This window comes from Theropithecus gelada, chromosome 11, assembly GCF_003255815.1.
Source record: "Theropithecus gelada isolate Dixy chromosome 11, Tgel_1.0, whole genome shotgun sequence".
NCBI lineage: Eukaryota > Metazoa > Chordata > Mammalia > Primates > Cercopithecidae > Theropithecus > Theropithecus gelada.
Genome location: NC_037679.1, coordinates 70,384,150 through 70,405,480, shown reverse-complemented (window position 1 = coordinate 70,405,480; position 21,331 = coordinate 70,384,150). Strand labels below are relative to the sequence as shown.

The window sequence follows — 21,331 nt, the reverse complement described above, 5'->3', positions numbered from 1 at the left end:
AGAAGTAAGGTATGAGGGTCTTACTTAATCCTCACAGCAATGCTTTGTGGCTCTGAAAATGCATTTTTAAGATGGAGTCTCACTCTGTCGCCCAGGTTGGAGTGCAGTGGCATGATCCTCTTGGCTCACTGCAACCTCTACCTCCCAGGTTCAAGCGATTCTCCTGCCTCAGCCTCCCAGGTAGCTGGGATTACAGGCATGCATCACGACGCCCAGCTAATTGTTGTATTTTTAGTACAGATGGGGTTTCACCATGTTGGCCATCACTTCTGGCCTCAAGTGATCCATCCACCTTGGCCTCCCAAAGTGCTAGGATTACAGGTATGAGCCACCACATTGAGCTAGCTCTCTTATTTTTCAGAAATAGAAGGAAGCACAGAGAGGGAAAGTAATTAGCTCAAGGTCGTCACACAGCAAGGAGGTAGAAGGTCAAGTTCTCAATCATAGCATTGTCTGATGATGATGGCCCAGCCCTAGGTGCTCTCCAGAGCCTGGCGTGTCCCTGGGTCATCACACGACCTGCCCTCACGCCCTGGATGGCAACTTCAACCGCTCCTATCTTATCTTCCAGTGGACTTTGAACTTTTGGAAACACAGAGTAATCCTTTATGCATAGCATGAGACTGGGCGCCCAGCTCAATGCCAGTTGATCTTCCATCCAAATACTAACCAGGCCTGACCCGGCTTAACTTCTAAGATCAGACGTGATCCCGTATTCAGTGTGGTATGGCTGTAGACAATGCCAGCTTATCTTATCAGGATATAATGTCACATAATGTGAGAACTTGCAATCTCCTTGCCCAGCCTTACAAGAGAGGGTTCCTGTTTGCTGGTCCTGTCCTTTGTCATGTAGAATCTGTTATGGGCCAAGGGCTGATCTACAAAACAGGGAGTTGAGGCAGAGGAGGGAGGGAGGGAGGTACACAGAGTTTTGGGAAATAGGCAGTTGGGGCTGGCAACAGACTTTGGGGTAGCTTCAGAGGTGTGAAAGGACACCAAGAGATGGGGTATTCAGTTTCCTTTCCTTTTATTTTATTTATTTATTTTTTTTTTGAGACAGAGGTTTGCTCTGTCGCCCAGGGTGGAGTGCAGTGGCGCAATCTCAGCTCACTACAACCTCCACCTCCTGGGTTCAAGTGATTCTCCTGCCTCAGTCTCCCAAGTAGCTGCGATTACAGTGTGCGCCACCATGCCCAGCTAATTTTTGTATTTTTAGTAGAGACGGCGTTTTGCCATATTGGCCAGATTGGTCTTGATCTCCCAACCTCAGGTGATCTGCCTGCCTTGGCCTCCCAAAGTGCTGAGATTACAGGCGTGAGCCACTGCACCTGGCAGAGTATTGGCTTTTCATGGGAGAGGTAGTAAATATTTACAAATTAAAAAAAAAAAAATTGGAGATGGGGTCTTACTGCACTGCGCAGGCTGGAGCACAGTGGCTATTCACAGCTTTGATCACAGCACATTGCAGCCTTGAACGATCCTCCTGCCTTAGCCTCCCAAGTGATCCTCAAGCGATCCTCTTGCCTTAGCCTCCGAAGTAGCCAGGACTACCCATGCCCCGCCACTGCCACAGGCTGTAAATATCTTCCTTGTTTTCAATTACATTGTTACATTGTGTTTCAAGGTTGCTATTTCATGCAGTCCCATACCAGGCTGAGACTGGACTACGGAGGCCCTGGGTTTATGTGGGTTACAGCTAGGTACGGTTCTGGGGAAAAACTGAGATCCAGTGCTGGGGCCCATCCCCTGCCCAAGTCTTACCTTTCTTCTCCAGCTTCTTCATGTCCCTCAGCTTCTCCACGTTATGGGGGTCATTGAGCCACAGCTGCATGCGGACAAAAGGCTCCCGCCCCTTCAGGCTCAGCTTGTGCCAGGGTTTGGGCCGGGACAGCAGGTCAGACACGGAGCCCTGCGTCAGACCCAGGATGCTTTCCCCAAACAGCCGCTGCCCTGGGGATAAGGGAGGGGAGCAACCTGTTACCCCAGGCTGGGCAGAGAAGCCTGCTCCCAGGAGAGACATGGAACAGGCCAGAGACACAGGGGAGAGCCTCGAGGCTATCTCCACTGACTCAGAAGGGAGGGCCAGAGACGGCAGAGGACCCGCACCTGATGTGAAGCTGAGGGGGGTCTGTCTGTAAAAGAGATTTGGGGGCCGGACGAGGCAGCAACCAACAAAAGATTTTTTCTTTTTTTCTTTTTTTGAGACAGAGTCTCGCTCTGTTGCCCAGGCTAGAGTGTAGTGGCATGATCTTGGCTCACTGCAGCCTCCGCCTCCCAGGTTCAAGCAATTCTCCTGCCTCAGCTTCCCGAGTAGCTGGGATTACAGGCACGTACTACCATACCCGGCTAATTTCTGTATTTTTAGTAGAGATGGGGTTTCCCATGGTGGCCAGGCTGGTTTCGAACTCCTGACCTCAGGTGATCCATCTGCCTTGGCCTCCCAAAGTGCTGCAGTTACAGGTGTGAGCCACTGGGCCCGGCCCAAAAGTGCTTTTTTAACTTAAGAGGTTCTTTACTTCTAGGAGATCCCTGAAATTGTCTGCCAACATCATACATACCAAATGTGTAACACCATGTTGGAGGATAATTTGACAGATTCCATCCCAGTTTTAAATATGCACAGTTTTGGAGCAAGCAGTTCCACTGCTTGGGATAGCTGTACTTGCCCAAGGTCAGACAGACTTATTTTTAGAGGCAGCAGGAAAGTGGAAAAAGTCAAAATACCCATCAGTTAGATAAAAAACTGTGGTGCATCCATGGCCTGAAACACTTTCCAACGGTGAAAAAGAATGCGGGTGACAGAATTATTCTTTTTTTTTTTTGAGACGGAGTCTCGCTCTGTCGCCCAGGCTGGAGTGCAGTTGCCGGATCGCAGCTCACTACAAGCTCCGCCTCCCGGGTTTATGCCATTCTCCTGCCTCAGCCTCCCGAGTAGCTGGGACTACAGGCGCCCGCCACCTCGCCCGGCTACTTTTTTGTATTTTTTTAGTAGAGACGGGGTTTCACCGTGTTAGCCAGGATGGTCTCGATCTCCTGACCTCGTGATCCGCCCGTCTCGGCCTCCCAAACTGCTGGGATTACAGGCTTGAGCCACCGCACCCGGCCTACAGAATTATTCTAACATGGGAAGGTGTCCACAAAATGTTGTTCATTTTTCTTTTCTTTTTTTTTTTTTTTTTTTGAGGCAGGGTCTCACTCTATCACCCAGGCTGGAGTGCAGTGGTGTGATCTCAGCTCACTATAACCTCTGCTTCCCAGGTTCAAGTGATCCTCCCACCTCAGCCTCCCAAGTAGCTGAGATCATGGGCTTGAGCCACCACACCTGGCTAATTTTTGTATTTTTATTTTTCATTTTTTTTTGGGACAAGATTTGGCTCTGTCACCCAGGCTGGACTGCAGTGGTGTGATCTTGGCTCCCTGCAACCTCTGTCTTCTGGGCTCAAGCCATCCTTCTGCCTTATCCTCCCGAGTGGCTGGGACTATAGGCATGCACCACCACGCCCAGCTAATTTTTGTATTTTTTGTAGAGACGGGTTTTCGCCATGTTGCCCAGGCTGGTCTGGAACTCATGACCTCCAAAAATCCTCCCACCTCAGCCTCCCAAAGTCCTGGGATTACAGGTGTGAGCCACCACACCCAGCCTAGTGTTCATTTTTCAAAACAAGTTGCAACACACTATGTTTGTCATTTCATCTATATAGAAAAAAAGGAGAGGAAATTAAGTGTATATATGTTCTTGTATGTGTTCAGAAAGTGTCAAGGAGACATTAAAAAACTGAAGTGTAGGCTGGGCATGGTGGCTTACACCTGTAACCCCTGCACTTTTGGAGGATGAGGTGGGAGGATTACTTGAGGTCAAGAGTTCATGACCAGTCTGGCAGGCATGGTGAAACCCCGTCTCTACTCTACTAAAAACACAAAAATTAGCCAGGAGTGGTGGCTTATGCCTGTAATCCCAGCTACTAGGGTGGCTGAGGCAGGAGAATCGCTTGAACCTGGGAGGTGGAGGTTGCAGTGAGCTGAGATCGCACCACTGAACTCCAGCCTGGGGCTTGGGTGACAGAAGACTCCATCTTAAAAAAATACACACACACACACACACACACACACACACACACACACAAACACTGGAGTGTGACTGAGAGGCCAGTGTGGAGGGACTTATTTACTTTTTTAGTAACTTGTTTTTTTTCCTGTACTGTTCGGTATATTTTAAAACTATGAGTATGTCTTATTTTTATAATAGAAATTGTAGTGAAAATGTTGGGGTTTGTGTACATCCCTCTGGGAGGGGGGCATCACCTGCATTTAAGACTCAGAGGAATTTGTGTCCCAAAAAGGGAAAGAGCCCTAGAAGAGATTTCCCCACTGTGGCCGGCAAGGACCTTAGCACTGGGTGAGGACTGAGCTGGAGTTCTGCAGTGATTGGGGTTCTCTACATCTTCCTGGAAGGAAGTTTTTAAAGCCGTGGACTGAGAATTCCAGGTACTCTCAGACTGCATTCACCTCCCTTTGTCCCATCCCAGACCCAGGTCAGAGCCAGATGCCTCACACAGGGTCCTGGATGCGCTGGGGCTGACTCCAGTGCCCTGGGATCTCACCATGCACCATGGGCACTTTTATCTTTTTTTTTTTTTTTTTTAATTTAACGTTTTTAGAGACAAGGTCTTTCTCTGTCGCCCAGGCTGGAGAGCAATGGCAGGATCATAGTTCACTGCAGCCTTGAATTCCTAAGCTCGTGCGGTCCTCCTGCCTCAGCTTCCTGAGGACTACAGGCATTCACTACAAAGTGTGAAGTTTGTATGCATGAAGTTTGCAGCTAATTTTAGGAAGCTTTTTTATTTTTTTGGAGATGGAGTCTCACTCTGTTGCCCAAGCTGGAGTGCAGTGCAGTGGTGCAATCTCAGCTCACTACAACCTCCGCCTCCTGGGTTCAAATGATTCTCCTGCCTCAGCCTCCCTAGTAACTGGGACTACAGGTGCCTGCCACCATGCTTGGCTAATTTTTGTATTTTTAGTAGAGATGGGGTTTCACCATGTTGGTCAGGCTGATCTGGAACTCCTGACTTCAGGGGATCCACCCGCCTTGGCCTCCCAAAGTGCTGGGATTACAGGTGTGAGGCACCGTGCCTGGCCTATTTTTTTTTTTTTTTTTTTTTTTTTTTGAGACGGAGTCTTGCTCTGTCGCCCAGGCTGGAGTGCTGTGGCCGGATCTCAGCTCACTGCAAGCTCCGCCTCCCGGGTTCCCGCCATTCTCCTGCCTCAGCCTCCCGAGTAGCTGGGACTACAGGCGCCCGCCACCTCGCCCGGCTAGTTTTTTGTATTTTTTAGTAGAGACGGGGTTTCACCGTGTTAGCCAGGATGGTCTCGATCTCCTGACCTCGTGATCCGCCCGTCTCGGCCTCCCAAAGTGCTGGGATTACAGGCTTGAGCCACCGCGCCCGGCCGCCTGGCCTATTTTTTATTTTATTGATTGATTTTTTTTTTGAGATGGGGTCTCACACTGTTGCCCTGGCTGGAGTGCAGTGGTGTGATCTCGACTCACTGCAACCTCTGCCTCCCAGATTCAAGCGATTCTCCTGCCTCAGCCTCCCAAGTAGCTGGGACTACAGGCATGCGCCACCACGTCCAGTTAATTTTTTTGTATTTTTAGTAGAGATGGGGTTTCACCATGTTAGCCAGGCTGGTCTCGAACTCCTGACCTCAGGTGATCCACCTGCCCGGGCCTCCCAAAATGCTGGGATTACAGGTGTGAGCCACCATGCCCAGTCATTAATTTATTTTTTTTTAGAGACAAAGTCTTGCTCTGTTGCTCAGGCTGGCATGCAGTGGCATGATCATAGCTCACTGCAGCCTTGAATTCTTGGGCTTACGCGATTCTCCTGCCTCAGGCTCCTGAGTTGCTAGGACTACAGGCATGTACCAACACGTGTGAAGTTTGTATGCATGGAGTTTTCACCTAATTTTTTAAAGCTTTTTAAAGATATGGGATCTTGCTATGTTGCCCAGGTTGGCCTCAAACTCCTGGCCTCAATCGATCCTCCCTCCCTGGCCTCCCAAAGCACTGGAATTACAGGTATGAGCCACTGGGTCACAGCTCCAGACACCTTTTCAAGGCAAGTAGGAGCCAACCCAGGTGGGAGGCGGCCTCTCTGATTCCCACCTGCTCCGTACCTAGATTGTTGTCTGTGAGGACCTCCTTCACCCTCTTGGTGATGGAGTACGTGTCCAGCTCGGGGGACATGGCAACGATCTCCTGGATGCCCCCTGGGGCCTGGCCGCCCGAGTACATCTTCCCGCTCAGCGAGGAGCTGGAGCGGCCCTCTGGCTGCTGGTTCTCCTTGCTGCTCTCCAGGGACAGGCTCAACGGCTCCTGGGAGCTCTTCTCAGGCTCTGTGGGGCTGGGGGGTGGGGATGGTGAGGACCTTGGTTCTGTGGGACTGGCTGTGGGCCACAGAGAAAGAGAAGGCGGTTACTATAATCTGGCACAGACACATCCAGTTTCGGGAAGCTTGCTTCTTACAGCCAAGAGTTGCCAACCACCCATTTTGCAACCACTGTAGTAATAATCACTCAGGTAGGGACCACCCTGGATGCTAAAACTAGTGGATGAAAGTTTGATGAGGACTAGACTGGTATATTTACAAAGTCTCCAAGTATCTCCCCACATGATGCTTAGTAATTTTTTTTTTTTTTTAGACGGAGTCTCGCTCTGTTGCCCAGACTGGAGTGCAGTGGCGTGATCTCGGCTCACTGCAACCTCTACCTCCCGGGTTCAAGTGATTCTCCTGCCTCAGCCTCCCAAGTAGCTGGGACTACAGGCATGTGCCACTACGCCCTGCTAATTTTTTGTATTTTTAGTACAGTTAGGGTTTCACCATGTTAGCCAAGATGGTCTGGATCTCCTGACCTCACGATCCACCTGCCTCGGCCTCCCAAAGTGCTGGGATTATAGGCATGAGCCACTGCGCCTGGTTGATGCTTAATAATTACAAAGGGAAAAGTAGCCACTTCACAGCAGAGAGACCTGGTTGGACTCTCTCTCTGTCACCCAGGCTGGAGTGCAGTGGTGCGATCTCAGCTCACTGCAACCTCTGCTTCCTGGGTTCAAGTGATTCTCCTGCCTCAGCCTCCTGAGTAGCTGGGATTACAGGTGCTGGTGGGCACCATCTTAACCAATGATCCAAGTTACTATCATCAATCACAGGATGAGTTGGCAACGTGGGCCTCCTGAGAGGATGGCCTGAAAAGGACACGGCATCACTTCTGTGATATTCCCAGCCCCAAGTACACAGCTCGAATCTGATTTCGAGGGAACATCAGGCAACCAAACTCAGACTGTCCAGGAAGTAACAGCCTCTACTCTTCAGAAAGGGCAACACTAGAAAACAAAGAAAGGCAGAACTGTCCAAATCAAAACATGAAAACTAAACACAAGTGATCTCGAATCTCATCCTGGACAGGGAAAAGAAATTTACATATTTTATTTAATTAATTCATTTTGAGACAGGGTCTTGCTGTGTTGCCCTGGATGGAGTGCAGTGGCTTGATGATAACTCACTGCAACCTCGACCTCCTGGGCTCAAGTGATCCTCCCCGCTTAGCCTCCCGAGTAGCTGGAAACACAAGTGTGCATCACCATGCCCGGCTAATTTTTCTTTCTTTTTTTTTTTTTTTGTATTTTTTAGTAGAGACGGGGTTTCACCGTGTTAGTCAGGATGGTCTCGATCTCCTGACCTCGTTATCTGCCCGTCTCGGCCTCCCAAAATGCTGGGATTACAGGCTTGAGCCACCGCACCCGGCCTAATTTTTCTTTTTTTGAGACAAGAGTCTCACTCTGTCACCCAGGCTGGAGTGCAGTGGAGTGCTCTCGGCTCACTGCAACCTCCACCTCCCGGGTTCAAGAGATTCTTGTGCCTCAGCCTCCCCAGTTGCTGGAATTATAGGCGCACGCCACCACACCCGGCTAATTTTTGTATTTTTAGTAGAGACGGGGTTCCACCATGTTGGCCAGGCTGGTCTCAAACTCCTGACCTCAGTGATCTACCTGCCTCGGCCTCCCAAAGTGCTGGGATTGCAGGCATGAGCCACAGCGCCTGGCCAAGATTTATATGTTGTATCTAAAAATTTATATAACATATAAAGGATATTACTGGGACAACTGAAGAAACCTGAATATAGATGGTAGGATACATGCCAGTATTTTACCACTGTAAAATTTCTTGTTTTTGGAAAGCACTTGCTGAAGTATTTAGGGCTAAAGGGACAAGATGTCAACGAATTCCTCAAATGGCAGAGAAAGAGTATGATTGTGGCAAAATTAATAACTGTTCAAACAGGGTACAGTACAGGAAGTTTGCTGTTCTTCTGTTTCAATTCTTCTGTAAATTAGAAGTTACCTCAAAACGAAAAGTTAAATAAACGGCAACAACTAAAGAAGTCAGCAATGATCTACAAGATCAACCACAGGAGACTGGCTGAATAACATACGGGAAATCCCTGCAGTGGGCTCTTCCGAGGCAATGAAAGAAAATGTAATGAAAAGATGTCCATAGTGCAATGCCACATTTAAAAAGCTAGACTGGGGACGGGTGCAGTGGTTCATGCCCGTAATCCCAGCACTTTGGGAGGCCAAAGTGGGTGGATCACCTAAGGTCAGGAGTTGGAGACCAGCCTGGCTAAATGGTGAAACCCCATCTCTACTAAAAAATACAAAAATTAGCTGGGCATGGTGGCGCATGCCTGTAATCCCAGCTACTCGGGAGGCTGAGGCAGGAGAATCACTTGAACCTGGCAGACAGAGCCTGCAGTGAGCTGAGATCACACCACTGCACTCCAGCCCGGACAACAGAGCAAGACTCTGTTTCAAAAAAAAAAAAAGTAGACAGATTTTTAAACTACATTTTTCATTTTTTTTCTTTTCTTCTTTTTTTTTTTTTTGAGATGGAGTCTCACTCACTCTGTCAACCCAGGCTGGAGTGTAGTGGCATGATCTTGGCTCACTGCAACCTAGCCTCCTGAGTTCAAGTGATTCTCCTGCCTCAGACTCCCCCATAGCTGGGATTACAAGCGTGTGCCACCACGCCTGGCTAACTTTCGTATTTTTAGTAGAGATGGGGTTTCGCCATATTGGCCAGGCTGGTCTTGAATTCCTGACCTCAAGTGATCCACCCACCTCAGCCCCCCAAAGTACTGGGATTACAGGCTTGAACTACCATGCCTGGCCCATTTTTCATTTTTCAAAAGACATTTTGTGTGAATATATATTGGAAAAACGATGTGAAAGATATCTGGGGCTTGTGATCTCGGGTGGATGAATTTGCCAAGCCTCCGTCCTTGCATCTGTTAAATGGGGCCATAAGACACGTAGCACTACACACACACTGACCCTACTTGGGGCCATCGAGGGCCTCCATGAGATCACATGAGGCAAGGGCCCACCTCCACCTCCTCCACCACCTCTACCTCCTGGAGCATTAGAGGCACCCATGGGAGCCCCAGTGTGGGCTGAGCCTCCTGAGAAACCAGGACACGTGGGGGCGTCCCCAGGGAGGCAGCCCTAACGGGTTGGCAAGCATGGTGTGTGGTCTAGGAATCCCAGCGCTGGCCACACCTAATCCCAATAGAAAAAGATGCCTCTTCCTTGAGGCATTCGACTGCCACCTGCTGGAAAGTTGTTAAAATAACCATTAAAATGTATGACAGCTAAAAGAAAAGGGAGCAATAGCTTTACTTTCAGAAAAGACATCCGGAGCCCAGGAAGGGTTCCTTCCTTCTCTGTCATGGGTGAGTCGGTCACATGGATCAGACCACTCCTATGCTCCAGAACCATCAATGGCTCCCCATTGCCCCTTGCACAAGAAATGTCTATCACCTTGTCTTGCTGATTAAGGCTCTGAACTCCCTTGTCCCTGCCTACCCCGCCAACTGGAGCTACAGCATCCCCCTCACTCCCCTTCACAAACATCTAGGCTCCTCTCTAAGCCCCTGTGTCTTTGCTCAGGCTGGTCTTGCCATCCTGAGGACTTTTCTTCTAATCCTGAATGCCTAAGCATTCCTCAAGACTCAGTCCTAAATGTCCCTTCCCTGAGGTCTATTAGACCTTTGGGGTCTAATAGCACCTTGAGTATATATTGTCACAGTTTGCTATAATTTCTTGCTTGGGCCAGATCTCTTCCTTCCTGATGACAATGATGATGACGCTAATAAATTCCCTTTACTGAGCACTTACTACATGCCCAGTGTAGTATTATGTGCTTTATGCCTATGATCTCTTTTTAATTTTTTTTTTTTTTAAATAGAGACAGGGTTTCACTATGTGGCCTAGGCTGGTCTCAAACTCCTGGACTCAAGTGATCCTCCTGCCTCGGCCTCCCAAAGTGTTGGGATTACAGGCGTGGGTCACTGCAGCTGGCCAATGCTCATGATCTCAAGTGACCCTCATGACACCTCTAAAAGGTAAGTACGATGTCATCCCATTTTATGGATGAGGAAACTGAGGTTCAGAGATGTTAGGCAACGTGTCCAAGATCACACAGCAATAAATGGCAAAGCCAGGACTTGAGCTGGGGTTGGGTTATGCCCCACACTGTCCTCTCATCTACCAACTGTGAGCCCCTTGAAGGCAAGGACTACAAGTTAGTCACAGATGAGTCCCCAGAGCCTGGGGGTAGGGCAGGGGCTCTGAGCAGATGCCTATGGAGTATTTTCAGCCAGGATCCCTGAGTACTCCTGAAAAGGGCAAGGTGAAGCTCCAGAGTTCCAAGTAGCAGCATCACAGCCCTTTGTGACTGTGGGCTCTCAAGAAGTCTACTGTGCCCCCTGCCCCAAGTGAGCTGATCCTGGCCATCCAGGTGGCATCTGTGTGATGCTGAGGCTGATGTGGGCATGTCCCAGGCTCACTGTTGCCAGCACTGATGCCATGCTGGTGTGGGAGGGCCAGCCTGGGAAAGTGAGAGTCTGTCCCAGGTATCTGCCCACTGTTGGCAGCAGGAGAGGGGCCGGGGCCAGCTGGAAAACTGACGGTCTTTGGGCCGGGCACAGTGGCTCACGCCTGTAATCCCTGCCCTTTGGGAGGCCAATGTGGGTGGATCACCTGAGGTCAGGAGTTTGAGACCAGCCTGGCCAACATGGTGAAACCCCATCTCTACTAAAAATACAATAAATTAGCCGGGTGTGTTAGCACACACCTGTAGCCCCAGCTACTCTGGAGGCTGAGGCAGGAGAATTGGTTGAACCTGTGAGGCAGAGGTTGCAGTGAGCTGAGATCGCACCACTGCACTCCAGCCTAGGTGAAAGAGCGAGACTCCACCTCAAAAACAAACAAACAAAAAAACCACAAAAAACTGAGGGTCTTTGAAGGCGTCTGCCTCTTGGAAAACTGTCTGCACCCATGTCCCAACCTAGAGGGTCAAGAAGCGAAGCGAACAGGATGACATGGCAGGATGACTGGCAGGAAAGAACACAGCCACCCCCGAATCCCACTCCCCCAGGCAGAAACCCACCTTTCTGACTCCTCGCACTTTGAGAAAGCGATGGAAAGGTTCAGAAATTATCTCTATCAGGAGGAGTGTGCTAAGTACAGGGCTGCGGGGTCACATGTGAACAACTGGGTTGTCTGGAGAGGGAGGTGATGACAGGGAGAGGCGGGGTCTTCCTGCCTTGGTGGGCTTGAGGGTGGGGCGCTAGACCTGGCTGTGGGCAGCTGGGGACAGAGGAGAGAGCAGAGTGATCAACCCGTCCCACTCTGCCTGGAACTTTCCTTATTTTACTACAGAAAGTTCCAGATCCTGGGAAATCTCTCTCTCCTGGAGAGATAGAGACGGTGCAAGAGAGATGGAAAGAGAGCCCTGGAGGGACAAGGAGGGTCAGGGAGCGAGAGACAGAGCAAACAGAGGGGGAGAGAGAGAGTGAGAGAGGTGGGCGGGGGGAGGGGAGACAGAGAGAGAGAGAGAGAGAGAGAGAGAGAGAGAGGTGAATAAAAAAAATGCAGAGTGAGAAAAACAGAAAGAAGACATTGGAGGTGAATGGGTGCAGTGGCTCAGGCCTGTAATCCCAGCACCCTGGGAGGCCAAGGTGGGTGGATCACCTGCAGTCAGGAGTCCAAGACCAGCCTGGCCAACGTGGCAAAACCTGTCTCTTCTAAAAATGCGAAAAAATTAGTTGGGTGCCTGTAATCCCAGCTACTTGGGAGACTGAGGCAGGAGAATTGCTTGAACCCGGGAGCCAGAGGTTACAGTGATCACACCATTGCACTCCAGCCTGGGCGATAGAGTGAGACTGTCTCAAAAATAAATAAATAAATAAATAAATAAATAAATAAATTGGAGGAGAGAGACAGAGACCAGAAGAGAGACAGAGGGAAGAGAGGCACTGTATATGGGGACAGGACAGGGCTTCCTTGACTGTTTGAGAGTTCTGAGAAGCCTCAGATGGAAGGGTCTGGAATACTGATGCTGCCACGGTGGGTAGTGCTGATTACACCTGGGACTGTGCCTGGCAGTGGGCATGGGGATAAGGGCATGCTTTATAACCCTCCCATGGCATCTGGCTCAACCTCAGTAATGGGTATGGTCAGGGCTCCAGCGCTGGTCCCTGCCCGCCTCAGCAGCCAGGGCGTACACATGAGGGGCTGGGACAGGTCCTGACACCCAGCCCCACAGCCAGACTCTGTGGGACTTTGTGGGCAATGGATACACCCTTTTGCTTCCAGGCCCAGTGGGTTATGAACAAGCAGAGGCTGTGAGGGTGGATCTGCCATCACCACCCTCTCCCTAGGGCCAGCAGTTACAGTAGCCACTTCTAGGCCTGATTCCCTGATTATTATTATTATTGCTTTTGAGACAGGGTCTCGCTTGTTGTCCAGACTGGAATGCACTCACTCCAGTTCACTGCAGCCTTGACCTCCTAGGCTCAAGCAATCCTCATACCTCAGCCTCCTGAGTAGCTGGGACTACAGGTACCCGCCACCACGCCCGGCTAATTTTTGTATTTTTGTAATTTTGTATTTTGTAGAGAAGAGGTTTTGCCATGTTGGTCAGGCTGGTCTTGAACTGACCTCAAATGATCTCCCTGCCTTAGCCTCCCAAAGTCCTGGGACCACAGGCACGAGGCACTGCGCCTAGCCTTGGCTTCCTATTCTGGGAGAGCAGGGGACCCCCCCACCGCCACCTCTACTCACATCCCTTCCCAGGCTGTGCATGGTCCCACCTCCTAGCCGCTGCCTGTGCTGTTCCTTCCACAAGGAACACCATTCTCCATCTTCTCTGTTTACCTCTATCCTACCTGTAGTCAAATCCTTCCATGACAATAAAATTCAAAACCAAAACAATCAGACACTGGGGAAATGCAAATAAAAACTACAGTGAGATACCACTTACACACCCACCAGGATGGCTAGTGCCAACAAATGGGACATAACCCATGTTGGTAAGGACCTGGAGAAATAGAAACTCTTTGAACTTCCTCAGTAAGTTAAACACAGAGGTACCATATGATCTAGCCAACTGTACTAGATATATGACCAAAGAACTGAAAATGGAGGTTCATACACAAATATGTACACAAATTTTCATAGCAGCATTATTCAAAATGCCAAAATGGGGTCTAGCCATACAATGGAATATCATTTAGCCACAAAAAAGGAAGGAAATTCTGTTGCATGCTACAGCTTGTATGAGCTTGAAAACATGTTAACTGAAAGAAGCCAGCTACAGAAGGTCAAGTAGTACAGGATTCCATCTACATGAAACATTCAAACGAGGCAAATCCAGACAGAAAGAAAGCGGAGTTCCAGGAGCTGGGGGGAAGGAGGATGGGCAATGACTGCTGGATGGGTATGGGGTTCCTTTTTGGGGTGGTGGGAATATTCTGGAATTAGATACAGGTGATAGTCACACACCTTGTACACTTCAAAAATGGTTTAAAAGGTACATTTTATGTTATGTGATTTTTTTGTTTGTTTGTTTGAGACAGAGTCTCACTCTGTCACCCAGGCTGGAGTGCAGTGGTGCCATCCCGGCTCACTGTAACCTCCACTTCCTGGGTTCAAGTGATCCTCTCGCCTTGGCCTCCTGAATAGCTGGGATTACAGGTGCCTGCCACCACGCCCGGCTAATTTTTGTATTTTTAGTAGAGATGGGGTTTCTCCATGTTGGCCAGGCTGGTCTCAAATTCCTGGGCTCAAATGATCCGCCCGCCTCGGCCTCCCAAAGTGCTGGGAATACAGGTGTGAGCCACGGTGCCCATCTGTTATGTGAATTTTACCACAATAAAAAAGTTAGTTAAAATATAACACCACAGACCAGGCACAGTGGCTCACCACTCCAGCTTGGGTGACAGAGTTAGACTCTTTCTCAAAAAAACCAAAAACCAACCCCTCCCCCACCACAACACAATAAAACAAAAAATCAACCCCTCCCCCACCACAACACTGTAAAACAAAAAACACCCCCCACCACAACACTACACAACAAAAAACCAACCCCCTCCCCCACCCACAACATTACAAAACAAAACCAACCCCTCCCCTACCACAACACTAGAAAACAAAAACCAACCCCTCCCCCACCACACTATAAAACAAAACCAACCCCTCCCCCACCACAACACTATACAACAAAACCAACCCCTCCCCCACAACATTATACAACAAAACCAAACCCTCCCCCACCACAACACTATACAACAAAAAACCAACCCCTCCCCCACCACATTACAAAACAAAACAAACCCCTCCCCTACCACAACACTAGAAAACAAAAACCAACCCCTCCCCTACCACAACACTATACAACAAAACCAAACCCTCCCCTACCACATTATAAAACAAAACAAACCCCTCCTCCACCACAACACTATACAACAAAACCAAACCCTCCCCTACCACATTATAAAACAAAACCAACCCCTCCCCCACCACAACACTATACAACAAAACCAAACCCTCCCCCACCACAACACAGCAAAACCAAACCAACCCCTCCCCCATAACACTATAAAACAAAAAACACCCCTCCCCCAACCACAACACTATACAACAAAAACCAACCCCTCCCCCACCACAACACTATACAACAAAAACCAACCCCTCCCCTACCACACTATAAAACAAAACCAACCCCTCCCACCACAACACTATACAACAAAACCAATCCCCCACGACACTATAAAATAAAAACCAACCCCTCCCCCACCACAACACTGTAAAACCAAAACCAACCCCTCCCCCTCTATAACACTATAAAACAAAACCACCCCCTCCCCCTCTATAACACTATAAAACAAAACCAACCCCTCCCCCTCTATAACACTATAAACCAAAACCAACCCCTCCCCCTCTATAACACTATAAACCAAAACCAACCCCTCCCCCTCTATAACACTATAAAACAAAACCAACCCCTCCCCCTCTATAACACTATAAAACAAAACCAACCCCTCCCCTGCCAGCACATTATAAACAAAGACCAACCACTCCCCGACAACAACACTATAAAACAAAAAAAGGATGGAAGTCTTTTGTGAGGTAGGCTCTTGGCAGGCGCATTTGGGGACCCTAGGGGGCAGGGAGCCTGATGGCCCACAGCCCGGGGTGCTCATCCTAGCTCTGTCACTCACTGGATGGTGGCCTTGGGCAAGTCACTGCACCACCGTGCCTCTGGATTTCCTCATCTGTGAAATGGGAATGATAAACAGTCCCTTTGGGGGAGATTGACATGAAGATTACAGGACAAAGCACTTTGACCACTGGTTATTAGCATGACTGCTTTTTTTTTTTGAGATGGAGTCTCCCTCTGTTGCCCAGGCTGGAGTGCGGTGGTGCGATCTCAGCTCACTGCAAGCTCCGCCTCCTGGATTCACACCATTCTCCTGCCTCAGCTTCCCCAGTAGCTGGGACTACAGGCCCCACCACCAAGCCCGGATAATTTTTTTATTTTTATTTTTTGTATTTTTAGTAGAGACGGGGTTTCACCGAGTTAGCCAGGATGGTCTCAATCTCCTGACCTTGTGATCCGCCTGCCTCAGCCTCCCAAAGTGCTGGGATTACAGGCATGAGGCACCGCACCTGGCCAGCATGGCTGCTTTTAATCCTCGTTACAGCCTTATGGAGAGGAGTTTTAAAATCATTGTATTTATAAACTATTAAAAACATATAGAAATATACAGAAAACAATACATAAGTCCTCTCCTCCCTTCCACCCATCACTGTAATCGATACTGACACTTCACTCCCGTCACTTCTGATCTCTTTTCTTGTTTTAAAGAAATAGGAAAGGGCCAGGTGCGGTGGCTCATGCCTGTAATCCCAGCACTTTGGGAGGTTGAGGCAGGCGGATCACGTGAGGTCAGGAGTTCGAGACCAGCCTGACCAACATGGAGAAACCCCGTTTCTACTAACAATACAAAATTAGCGGGGCAGGGTGGCGCATGCCTGTAATCCCAGCTACTCAGGAGGCTGAGGCAGGAGAATCACTTGAACCCAGGAGGCAGAGGTTGCAGTGAGCTGAGATCATGTCATTGCACTCCAGCCTGGGCAACAAAGCAAGACTCTGTTTCAAAAAACAAAAAAAGAATAGGAAAGGAGCAGAGCAGACAAAGTCACCACTCCTGCCTCTTCCTGGCCCCCTCCCTGCCCAGTGCAACCTCCCTCCCCAGCTGGGGGGCTGCCTCCTTATACATTTCATTTTTTTTTTTTTTTGAGACGGAGTCTAACACTGTTGCCTGGGCTGGAGTGCAATGGCGAGGATCTCGGCTCATTACAACCTCCACCTCCAGGGTCATGAGATTCTCTTGCTTCAGTCTCCTAAGCAGCTGGGATTTCAGGCACGCGCCACCATCCCCAGCTAATTTATGGTATTTTTAGTAGAGACGGGGTTTCACCAGCACCCCCTGAGATGCTCCTGCCCACACTCACCCTGGGAGGCACCAGGCTGCTGGCCCACCGCCTGGCCGAGCTGGTCGGAGAGCCACAGCTGCATGCGGATGAAGGGCTCCCGCCCCTTCTGCGTCAGCTTGCTCCATGGCTTCGGCCGGGACAGCATGTCGCTCACACTGCCCTGTGACAGGCCCAGCACCTGCGAGGGGTGGGGCAGGGGGGTAGGTCAGCAGGCCCCTGGGACATGGGCCTGGCCCTCCCTCCCCTCCCCCACTTTTTTTTTTTTTTTTTTTTTGAGACAGAGTCTCACAAGATCTCAGCTCACTGCAAACTTCGCCTCCCAGGTTCAAGTGATTCTCCTGCCTCCGCCTCCTAAGTAGCTGGGACTTGTACCAGGCTGGTGCATGCCTGGCCAATTTTTGTATTTTTAGTAGAGATGGGGTTTTGCCATGTTGGCCAGGCTGGTTTCGAACTCCTGACCTCAAGGGACCCACCCAACTCCACCTCCCACAGTGTTGGGATTATAGGCGTGAGCCACCATGCCCAGCCTCCCCTCCCTTCCCCTCTGTCAGAGTCCAGGCAGCCTTCATTTGTTCCTCATAGGTGCCTGCCATGTGCCTCTGCTGTACCCTTCCCCTCCGGTACCCTCCCTGATGTCCCTATATGTAAAAATCCTTCAGTGCCCCCTCCTCCAGGAAGCCTTCCCTGACCTCCCACTTAAGTCATTTCTCCCTCCTCCGAGCTTGCCTGGCCCTTTGCCTATTCCCTATTTAAGAGGTGACACTTAAAACTGGCATTGCAGGGGCACCAACCAATCAGGACGCACTGAGGTCCCCTGGCTGGGGTGAGCCTTACTTAACCCTTTATTTTTAAAATTTTATTTATTTTTGCGGGGGGGATGAGGTCTTGCTCTGTTGCCCAGGCTGGAGTGCACTGGTGTGATCATGGCTCACTGTAGCCTTGACCACCTGGGTTCAAGCAATTCTCCCACTTCAGCCTCCTGAACAGCTGTGCACCACCACACTCGGCTAATTTGTTTTAAAATTTATTTTGTAGAGATGGGGGTCTTGCTACATTGCTCAGGCTGGTCTTGAACGCCCCCCCCCTTTTTTTTTTTTTTGAGATGGAGCATCATTCGGTCACCCAGGCTGGAGTGCAGTAGCAAGATCTTGGCTCGCTGCAACCCCTGCCTCCTGGATTCAAGTGATGCTCCTGCCTCAGCCTCCCAAGTAGCCAGGACTATACAGGCGCAAGCCACCACGCCCAGCTAATGTTTGTATTTTTATTTTTATTTTTATTTTTATTTTTTTTTGAGACGGAGTCTCGCGCTGTGTCACCCAGGCTGGAGTGCAGTGGCGCGATCTCGGCTCACTGCAAGCTCCGCCTCCCAGGTTCACGCCATTCTCCTGCCTCAGCCTCCGAGTAGCTGGGACTACAGGCGCCCGCCACCACGCCCGGCTAGTTTTTTTTTGTATTTTTAGTAGAGACGGGGTTTCACCATGTTAGCCAGGATGGTCTCGATCTCCTGACCTCGTGATCCACCCGCCTCGGCCTCCCAAAGTGCTGGGATTACAGGCTTGAGCCACCGCACCCGGCGTTTGTATTTTTAGTAGCCACGGGGTTTCTCCATGTTGGCCAGGATGGTCTTGATCTCTTGATCTCATGATCTGCCCACCTCAGCCTCCCAAAGTGCTGGGATTACAGGTGTGAGCCACCGCCCCCGGCTTAATTTTTGCACTTTTTTTTTTTTTGAGGCGGAGTCTCGCTCTGTCCCCCAGGCTGGAGTGCAGTGGCCGGATCTCAGCTCACTACAAGCTCCGCCTCCCGGGTTTACGCCATTCTCCTGCCTCAGCCTCCCGAGTAGCTGGGACTACAGGCGCCCGCCACCTCGCCCGGCTACTTTTTTGTATTTTTAGTAGAGACAGGGTTTCACCATGTTAGCCAGGATGGTCTCGATCTCCTGACCTTGTGATCCGCCCGTCTCGGCCTCCCAAAGTGCTGGGATTACAGGCTTGAGCCACCGCGCCCGGCCTAATTTTTGCGTTTTTTAGTAGAGACGGGGTTTCACCACGTTGGCCAGGCTGGTCTCAAACTTGTGGGCTCAAGAGATCTTCCCACCTCCATCTCCCAAAGTGCGACTCCCAGAGTGCGACTTGGTGAGCCACCAAATCCTGCCACATAACCCTTTAGTGGCTGGACCTCAGGCGATCTGGAGGGGCCTGGAGGAAGGGAGTTAAGTGGCTGTTTACTAGCCAGGATGGAAGCATTACCCGGTTTTAACAACCATGGAGCAGAACGGTGACCCTCCTTCCTGCGGGGCCCAGGGACAGGACTTAGAAATGGAGGGCCTGGGGCCCTGGGGTCCCGTCGGCCTGCTTGGGTGAGCATCCTGCTTCTCAGACATCTCCCAGAGCCCAGACGCTGTGCGCCCGCCCTGCACTCACCTTCTCCCCGAAGATCCTCTGGCAGATGCCGTTCTTGGCCAGCTTCTCCTTGACCTGGCGGGTGAGCTCCAGCGTGTCCACCTCACGGTACATGTACAGCTCGTACTGCTCGGGAGTCAGCGGCGGCACGGTGGGCTTCAGGGTGCGCGGCACGTAGGCCGGGTAGTAGGGCAGCCGCGCGCCTGCCTCGGCCGTCGCACCCTCAGCCTTGAGCTCGCCCGCCCTGGGGGGCTCGTCCTCCGCCCCTGCCGCCGCCTCGTCCTCGGGGGGTACCGGGGCCTCATCCCCGCGGGGCCAGGCGCGGCCATTGGGCTGGCCAGAATAGCCGGAGGAGGAGGAGGAGGAGAGTGAGGGCGACACGGAGGCGTAGGGGCGGCTGAGCAGGCCGCGGTCGGAGGCCCAGTGGTGGTCGAAGTAGCCGGCGTCGCCAATCTCGGACTTGACCTTGCGGATGATGCTCTGCACGAAAGCGGCGGGGGACAGGACCGGGAGTGGCGCCTGCACGGGGCCCCCGCCGCCCTCCTCCTGCTTCACCAAGGCCGGGGCCCCGTTCTGGCTCGCGGTGGCCAGTGACGGCCGCTCCGGAGGCGAGGGGGGCACCGAACGGCCCCTGGGTGCCGCCTCCATTTCCAGCAAGGCCTGTTGCTGCGCCTGCATCTCACGGCGTGCCTGCTCCAGGATGCTCTTGATGGCGTCCTCCGAGGTGCTGGCAGGGCCCGCGCCATTGGCAATGCTCAGTGGGGCCGCCGAGGTCTTGGGCTCGCCTGCAGGGAGGGGACAGGAGGGCCCGAGGCCCAGGGTCAGGGCACGGCGTGCAGGGGATGTTCATAGCATCCCTGTTGATGCCAGCAGGGTGTCCAGGCAACCTCTGTGTCCAGCAACTGGGGATTGGCTAAGTAAATCATGATCCCTCCCTGTGGCAGAATATTAGGCAGCCACCAAAAATTCGGTTGGCAGTGAGGTTTTGGCATATGCAGAGAACATACTCATGGGGATAATGCAATGTAAGAACACACCTGACTTCTGTTTTGTTTTGTTTTGAGATGAGGTCTCACTCTGTCACCCAGGATGAGGATGGAGTGCAATGGCACGATCTCAGCTCACTGCAACCTCTGCCTCCTTGGTTCCAGCAATTCTCCTACCTCAGCCTCCCCAGTAGCTGGGATTACAGGCGCGCACCACCACGCCCAGCCATTTAGCTTTAGTAGAGAGGAGGTTTTGCCATGTTGGTCAGGCTGGTCTCGAACTCCTGAGCTCAAGTGATCTACCCCTCAGCCTCCCAAAGTGCTGGGATTACAGGCATGAGCTACTGTGCCCAGCCTGACCTGACTTTTACATAGGCTATGATCCAACCATGCAAATGTTTAAAGACAAAGAAAACACGAAGGCACAGAAAAGGGGCTTGTTCACTTGTTCTGTTTTTTAAAAAATTCTTTAAAAATATTTCCTTCCTTCCCCGTTTCCCTTCCCTTCCTTCCTTCCTTTCATAGAGATGGTGTCTTGCCATGTTGCCCAGGCTGGTTTCAAACTCCTAGCTTCAAGTGATTCTCCTGCCTGGGCCTCCCAAAGTGCTGGGACTGCAGACATGTGCCACCATGCTCAGCTAATTTTTGTATTTTTTGTAGAGACGGGGGTTTGCTATATTGCCCAGGCTGGTCTCAAACTCCTGGACTCAAGCGATCTGCCCTCCTCAGCCTCCCAAAGTGCAGGGATTACAGGCGTGAGCCACTGTGCCCAGCCCTTCACTTGTTCCAATAGCAACGAATCCAAATGCCCATGCAGAGAATGGATCAAAAATAGTAGGATGGGCCAGGCACAGTGGCTCACACTGGTAATCCCAGCACTTTGGGAGGCTGAGGCAGTCAAATTGTCCGAGTTTAGGAGTTCGAGACCAGCCTGGGCAACATGGCAAAACGCAGTCTCTGCAAAAAATACAAAAATTAGCTGGGCGTGGTGGCTCACACCTGTACCTCAGGGTCTGAGATGGGAGGATTGCTTGAGCCTGGGAGGT

At 50.9% G+C, this 21,331-nt stretch overlaps 1 protein-coding gene across 1 annotated transcript in view; it reads right to left on the bottom strand.

The window, feature by feature from the left end:
• CUX2 (cut like homeobox 2) overlaps window positions 1–21,331 on the bottom strand; it is a 323,139-nt gene that overhangs the window by 10,377 nt on the left and 291,431 nt on the right. The window contains exons 17-20 of the mRNA XM_025402227.1: window positions 19,321–20,084; window positions 16,916–17,075; window positions 6,175–6,444; window positions 1,762–1,950 (exon numbers count right to left, since the gene is read on the bottom strand). Of these exons, the coding sequence (XP_025258012.1) occupies window positions 1,762–1,950; window positions 6,175–6,444; window positions 16,916–17,075; window positions 19,321–20,084 (1,383 nt within the window). The remainder of the gene's footprint in view (window positions 1–1,761; window positions 1,951–6,174; window positions 6,445–16,915; window positions 17,076–19,320; window positions 20,085–21,331) is intronic.